Source organism: Etheostoma spectabile, chromosome 21, assembly GCF_008692095.1.
Source record: "Etheostoma spectabile isolate EspeVRDwgs_2016 chromosome 21, UIUC_Espe_1.0, whole genome shotgun sequence".
Classification (NCBI taxonomy): Eukaryota; Metazoa; Chordata; class Actinopteri; order Perciformes; family Percidae; genus Etheostoma; species Etheostoma spectabile.
In genome coordinates, this window is record NC_045753.1 from 7,915,285 (window position 1) to 7,922,909 (window position 7,625).

A 7,625-nucleotide genomic window follows, 5' to 3' on the forward strand; every position below is an offset into this window, starting at 1 on the left:
CCTGGGTATCCTGCTCTGCCTTTGAGAAAATGAAAGCTCAGATGGGCCGATCTGGATCCTTGCCCCTTATGAGGTCATCCAGGGCAAGGTTACCTCCGCTTTCTCTGCTTTACCCACCCATGAGAGAGTGACATCATGGCTTTCAGACGAGCAAAGTGGCAGGTGGTCAAGGCCACCCCCCCCTTTCCTCCTTAAAAGATACAGAGTCAGCTCATTGTGGGACTGGCTCTAGTGGCTGTAATTCTGCACCAAGGCTGAACTTTGGTAAAAAGACTTCAGCTATGGTATTAGGAGACCACTAAGGTCTATATAAAAGCATCCAAAGAGCACCATGCCATGGGACCTTTTAATGAGCAAAATGTTAGTGATGCCAACTAGTATGATGCAGTTATGTTCTGATTATTACTTTTGTGCAATCACAGAAGCTACCAATCAACCTGACAATCAAATCACCACAGCTAAGCTTTGGTAAAAAACAGATGCCTGTTTTATCTTTTTATATCCTCCAGCCCTGCGCATCCACGTCAGTCAGCCTACTATAAATATCCTGCAGAGGACAGACTACAAGTTTGAGTATGAGATCAGAGGAGAAACATATCTAAAGGTAAAGATGGGTCTCTTCAATAAATTTACCAAACATGTCAGACAATTCAACCATTTTAAAATAAAAGAACTAGAAACATTGCGTTCTGCTGAAAGCGCCAAACGAAGTGTGGGTGTCTGCAGACTTCACGGCCACACATGGATGCAGAATGTATGTAAATGTGTTTGTTTTCCAAGGGCAAAGGCACGGAGACAACCTACTGGCTGACAGGTGAGACAGGCAAAGACTACAACCTACCAGCTCCACCCACAACGTAAGCAAATCCTCCAACTGCAGAAATTTGCTCCTCGCAAATATGTCTTTACTACTTTGACTACAAAACTTTTTGTGAATTTTCTTTTCTTTATCTAAAATTTAAATACCCACTCTCAAGAATGCCAGGTGTTTCTTTAAATCTGCATCAGGCATGATCATTTTGCAAACATACAGTGTGAAAATTATGGGAAAGATGCTAATGCAAATATATGAAGCTACAGGCAGCAGCCAATTAGCTTAGCATAAAGACTAGAAGCACGTGGAAGCAGCTAGCCTGGCTGTGTCTGAAGGAAACAAAATCTGCCTACCAGCGGCTCTAAAGCTCACTAATTAACACGTTATCTTATTTGTTTTAGTGCTTTAGATACTAAACTGAAGATTTGACTCAAACATGTATTTTGTATTCTCCTGCACGATGGCGAGTCAGGCCACTTACACTCGTTTAAACCGGTATCTCTGTTCATGGACTGGTTCCTGCGTTTCCAGGGAGAACTTCCAGCGGCTCCAGCAGGACCTCGCCCACAGGATCCTGGCGTGTCTGGAGCGGCGCTCTCGAGGCTCCATCCGGAGGAAGAAGACTCTCTCGAGTCAGAGCAAGGACGACGACAAGGACGGGGAGTCAGGGGTGGAGTCTGAGGGTGACCATCCCGAGTACCTGCATCTGGCCACTGTGGACAACACCCTCAGCACCTTCCTGTAGTACATACCCACTGCTGAGTACATCCCTGTACGTTATAACTTTATTTCTGTGGTTATTACACTATTCGTCGAGACTGGGAAGGTAACCAGCAGGAGGCAGAGAGGGAACTAAGGACTGTAGCACTGGTCAGAAGTACAACAGCCAGCAGAGATGTTTAGATGAACTGATCAGTTCCGTCCATTTGAGGCTAAACTGAGGCTACGAGGAGCATTAATGTCCCGACTAAATCCAAGTACTGTTCTTGTATGTATGGATCTTTCTCCTGCATCTTCTCAGGTTCATTGATTGTTTAAATATGCAATTCATATAGTGCTTGGTCTAAAATGGGGTAATAAAGAAGTAAAAGGATCCTGGGGAAACACGATCGTGCAAATATTCCTTAAATGTGTCATTCACATATTTGAAAGGAACTAGTGTGTGCGTGTGTGTCCCTGTTTATCAACAGGACAATATGAGGGAATAAGTAAAGTAAAAATAAAGAGCAAAGATGTAACTAGATTGTGCCAAAAGTGACGAGATGCAACAGAACTCAACACAGTGGAAGTATGTAGTAGTGACTCGGTAACCTGACTTCACTAACAAACATTAGATTGGGTTCAAATCTACAGATCCAAGCCCTTTATTTACACTTAATGCTAATTAAAGAGACTCACAGCAAGGTACAGGAATAACTTCTAAGAGCTCTTCTCGTATTACATGATTAGTCATATGTATGTCTAAGGATTTAACCTATAGCTGCTGTATTGCTCATTCTTAAAAACATCCTGACATTTTACGCTGATATGTTTTAATTTTAAAAAGTTGGGGGCCCGGATAGCTCAGTTGGTAAAGCGGGGGCCCATGTGTAGAGGTTTTCTTTAATGCGGTGGGCCCGTGTTCGACTCTGACCTGCGGCCCTTTGCTCCATGTTGTTCCCCCTCTCCCCTTTCCTTTCTTCAGATGTCCTGTCAAAGGTCTAAAATGCGCAAAAAATAATCTTTAAAAAAACAAATGTTAATATTATGAAGAGTGCTTTTGGCCACATCTCTAATGGAGTACTGGCTGTCCATCACAACCAGTGAGATTAACGTGAGATGAACAAGCGCACATGCTGTATGCTACTGTTGGTTGTAAAACCAGTTTCTTATACCATCAACATGTGGGCTCGTCATGGTTGTAACGTCTGCCTAAAAACGACATTTTCAAACCTTTATGTTAAACCAAAAGGAAAAAAGATTTATTTAGTTGAGAATGGTGACATTCATTTACATTAAATAAAAAATAAATAAAAAGAATCATCTCCTGTCACATTGTTGTAAATGTATGTTGTTCATGTGAAATACAGTTAAATAAAGTCAAAACACACAGCGTTTCTTAAAGCCTGTACAGGGTGATTTGAGGCGCTACAATGCATATGTCACATTGTTTTATGTATACAGACACTGAGGCTATAGACAGCAGAAGACATTAAATGAACCTCCAGCATCAGATTAAAATATTTTTACTATCCACATCTGCCTGGCAGATGTTTCTTTTTTGCACAGAATAATGAAAGAGCACTGCCTAGTAGACTTTTACACATTGAATACTATGTGAAAACACACTCTACTGTACAGCAGAAACAATTCAACACAGCGTACAAATAAGAAAATTAATGGAATGGTGTGGATCCAGCAAACCAAACCAGAGGACATGCAAATAAAGGTTTATAAAAGTGACCTGATGGGAACACATTTTCATTAGCGGGCCAAACTCTGGTCTTAGGGAAACAGCATTTATATAAACAAAAAATGAGCATTTTTAGGAAAACTGAATATATAATACTGTTAATCATATAAGTCAACAGTAAAATAAAAAAAATCACCGAAGATGACCATAAACCCTCTAGCCCCCAACTAAATGGTTTCATCGGTAACATTAAAGAAACCGTGAGAATAAATTAGAAAACCAAACGTACAAAATCATAAAAATACATGACATTTTATACAAAACAGTGACCTTCTGCAACTGTTGCATTTAAACAGCTTCATGCACGCAGATGCATGTACTTCCTTTCTCTTCTTGGAACACCTTATGAAAAATAAAAATCTCAGAACAAACATGCACTAGAAGAAATGTTTAGGAATAACAAACCTGGATTCTCAGTGAAATTGTTAACAGGACTAAAACATAACAGCCATTTAAAAAAAACAATCATGTAATTATAACCTATAATAATTTTGATAGTCTTTTGACGCGTCAGATTTGCTGCTTGAACTCAAGGCACCGAATGATCCGAGTTAAAAGAGCCACAAGAGAAAGCTGAAGTGACAAAACAATAGTCTTCTCCCTCCTGCTGAAATCATGATCATGATTATCATAGGAATAATGAGTAAAATCACTATTCTAGCATGTATTGTATTCTGCTAATCCAGCTAATGTATTGCAAGGAACCTTAAAGGTCAAGGATAACGGTGTCTATTTTACACTTCCAATGGACAAAACTATTTATCTTATGGATGCCCACACAAACACCCAATGCTGTATTTGCAGCCTACTGTTTCAGATTTAATTATCAAAAGGTTATCAAAAGTCACCAAGCACGATCGTAATTCTTGATTGACTCACTCTAACTGCTTATTGCATTATAAAACAGCCCGAGTGTGTTAGTGTTTCCTACTGTTGCCTTTCAGTCAGTGTTACACAGGAGCTAAACTTTTGATCATTTGACCAGTTCAAAAGAAAATGGCGCTCAGCACTGTGCATTGACCATAAAAAATAGAATGAGTTAGCCCCCTTCAACGGTCGCAGCTCTTTGCGATGGCAACGCTACACATAAATAATGGCTGCCGCTCATCATCCCGCTATGTTGATTTGAATGGACATGTCTGTTCTACTATCATATTATTTCTATAGGTTACCCCTTCTTCTTTTCCCTTTTGTGTTGTAGTGTTTTAATGTTGTTTGGTCCCCACCATTGCAGATGAACTCTGGCCTTTAGGTATTTATGCCCCCAGGAAATGAAAAATCAAAAGGACCCCGGAGTCCGGCCCAACTGCCATTAGCATCTGTTCAACAATGTATTTTCAGTAAATGAAAAGCTACGACATGACAGACACTGCGTTACTGTAGATGTCTTCTAGGCTATATGCGTATTTACACATTTTATTACCTGCTGATAAAAACTGAACACCCTGCAATTTTAAGTTCCAGCATTTAACGACTACACCTCCAGCTAAAACCTTGTGGTGGGTGTGTTTGCTGAATGATTAGGTTATAATTAATTAATTTCAATACACCGCATCATACAAATTTGATCTGTGGTGCAGTTCCTAAAAGTTGCCAACAGAGGTTGTTAAAAGTCATGTATGATCTAACTTCCTGCTTCTTAAAACCCTTTTCAATCATACACCTGCACTGCGGCAGATCTGCTGTTCCTTCTTATTTATTTTTTTCTAACAAAGATGATGACAGAGGACATAGTGTGACTATCACGATTGCAAAACAAAGATACACCTTATCCTTCTGTCTCACCCTCTCCTCCTCAGTTTACCCCCCACTTCTCTGTTCCAGCCTCATGCCAATATCTCTCTGGCTCTGGATCCCAGCCAGGGCGGCAGACTGAGACCTTCTGCTGTAGCTGAGCATGCACCGGCACGAGGTGCTGCAGGTGTGTATCAGTGCACAACAGGGTGTTGGTGCAGGGGAAAATGTAGAGCAGTGTGATTTTGTCGGTGCAGGGTGTGTGAGCTCTCTGCTTTTACTTTGAGCTCTGTTAGATTATGGCTGTTGACTGTCTGACGGTCTGTACCCAGATGAAACCTTTGTAGGAGCACCAGTAAATAATGCAATGATGATACATATCCCCCAGCAACAAATGTTCTCGTCTGTCTCCAGCTACAGTTTCCATCTGTCAACTCAAAGCCAATTGAACCAAGAAATGGCTAAGCTAACCGCTAAGACGATGAGATAAAACCAGGATCACACTGCGAGTAAATAAGTAGACCTGCAAGCTGGTAGATCTGGGTCAACACAGCAGAGGCATCTCAGAACCGAAGGCGCACTGACTCGCATATAAGCCATCTCTAAAATACGAAAACAAGCTTTTGTATGCTTTGTATGCAATGCACGCTGCCAAAATCTGCTCCCCCATTTTCACACAGACAGCAACAAATAAATAAAATGGCCATTATTATTTCCTAGAAGCTGAGTGACCAAGTAAAGTTGGTCCTGGCTGAAATGTCTGCAGTCAACAGCTGGTGGCATCACTGTGCTGGTTTTGTTTCCCCGCCGTGGTGGTGTTATTTTTGTTCTAAAAACTTCTGCCTCAAGTGCAAAATAAAGGAGAAGACTATGGGAACAACTGGCTTGTGTTAACATTAGGTAATGTAATAATCCGAAGAGGCAACGACACAGATGTAATCCGATCCTTTCGTCAGATCATAGTGATGCAGATTTTGGTTCAGCACCTTGTTTAGCCAGCTTTAAACTGGCTCTTTGGTTAGAATTTACTAAGCTCCACTACAGCCCAGGGCAATATAACGCATGCACACACCGACACATGATCATTTCTACTACTAAAATTAGCTATTGTTGTGCCCGACTGTAAGATTTAAGATTTTAGTGTTTTCCTTTTTGGTCATTTGGTAATCTTTCTAAGTGGCATGTCGTCAATGAATTGATGACAATGCTACAAATCTGTTTTTGATGACTGTCTGTTGACGCACACATACAACATATCATAACCTAGAAAAAAAAAAAAGCCTAGAAAAAATAACATATTCTTGTGATTTCTACATCCGGGACCCATGGATCTGGAAGAGCTGTAAAAAGAAAAAACAGACAGAGATTGTAGATCCATAGCAATCTAATCTATAAACATTTTATACAATCTATGCTATGGTTCGGCTGTGATGATGATGATGATGATGATGAGGAAAATAGTGATAGAATGAGAGCAAATGACTTTACTGACAAAAACAAACAGCCATGTCTTAACCAATTCTTTTAAGATGTGTGCCCCTTTAACATTTACTTGAGTTTGTATGTTGAGACATCTTTAAATGTGGTGGGTGTGACTGTGTGTGGCTCAACAGTGAGACATACAGTATGTACAGAGACAGGAAAGGACATCTAACGCTACTGCTGCACCAAAAGATTAGGGATATTTCATGTCACTGCATTGGTAAGGGAGCCCATAGAGACACTGCACAGTCAATATCTACGTAGTACAAGGCTGTCGAGCCACGGATGGACCAGACTGAGAATGTCTGTGTTTACACGCATATACAAGAGGAAACATTTTTAGTGGTGGAAGTAAGTTTTTAGAGAAAAATGATCGGCGTGTGGAAATGGTGAAAAATGTTCTATTCCTAGCAAAAGATGGCTGTCACAGCAGCTTTTTTCTAATAGATGTGGGTCTTCCGTTTGGGATGCCTTTGTAAAAAAGGAAAACGGAGGAAAAGATGGTGGTGGTTGTTGCAGGTCAGCCTTGTTCTTTGGCAGAGATCGTCAATACACACCATCCGCACTGGAGGGCTGGGACCTAAATAATGATTTGCCTTTGTCATCAGCATTGGCCGAGCGCTAATTCAACATTTCTGTTACTCGTCTCTCTGTACAACTGTTATTAGATAGTATAAAGATAGTATGGTTCACATTTCTTATGCTCTAAATCAAAGAGATAAACTAAACTAAAATCTCTCTCAAAATGAGATCTATGAGAAGAAATGTTAGACAATCTATTGTGTCTCGTAGATTGTCACAAATTTCTATTACCCCACTGAAAAGTTGGGACTTAAAGACTAACACTGTACACTTGCCTTGGGTAGCTAATGCATTTGTTCATAATGATTATTTTAAATACAAGCAGTGGTAGATGCTCATTTGAGCTGTGGAAAGGTTGTGTGTACAGTCTTAGTGTTTTCACTGCATTTGTCTGTTAGGTATATATAATACCGTATACACTGTTTACAGTAAGCACTGGGTATACTGAGAGACAGTTTAGATGTCATACTCAATGCAACGCCATGAAACACCCCGGATCTCTGTAGACATCACACACACACACACACACACACACACACACACACACACACACACACACAC

General features: G+C 40.5%; 2 protein-coding genes across 8 annotated transcripts in view; one reads left to right on the forward strand and one right to left on the reverse strand.

The window, feature by feature from the left end:
- gucy2cb (guanylate cyclase 2Cb) overlaps positions 1-2,185 on the forward strand; it is a 20,480-nt gene extending 18,295 nt beyond the window's left edge. Inside the window, exons 25-27 of the mRNA XM_032502217.1 lie at positions 510-604; positions 781-857; positions 1,346-2,185. Coding sequence (XP_032358108.1) covers positions 510-604; positions 781-857; positions 1,346-1,559 — 386 coding nt within the window. The 3' untranslated portion in view covers positions 1,560-2,185. The remainder of the gene's footprint in view (positions 1-509; positions 605-780; positions 858-1,345) is intronic.
- An 885-nt stretch (positions 2,186-3,070) lies between these two features.
- Positions 3,071-7,625, reverse strand: part of kctd17 (potassium channel tetramerization domain containing 17) — a 17,720-nt gene continuing 13,165 nt past the window's right edge. For all 7 annotated transcript variants that reach the window (XM_032502219.1, XM_032502225.1, XM_032502221.1 and 4 more), the window contains one exon: positions 3,071-6,340. Coding sequence is in view for 3 of the 7 variants with exons in the window: in XM_032502225.1 (XP_032358116.1) it covers positions 6,311-6,340 (30 nt within the window). In the remaining 4 variants the exon portion in view is untranslated. The remainder of the gene's footprint in view (positions 6,341-7,625) is intronic.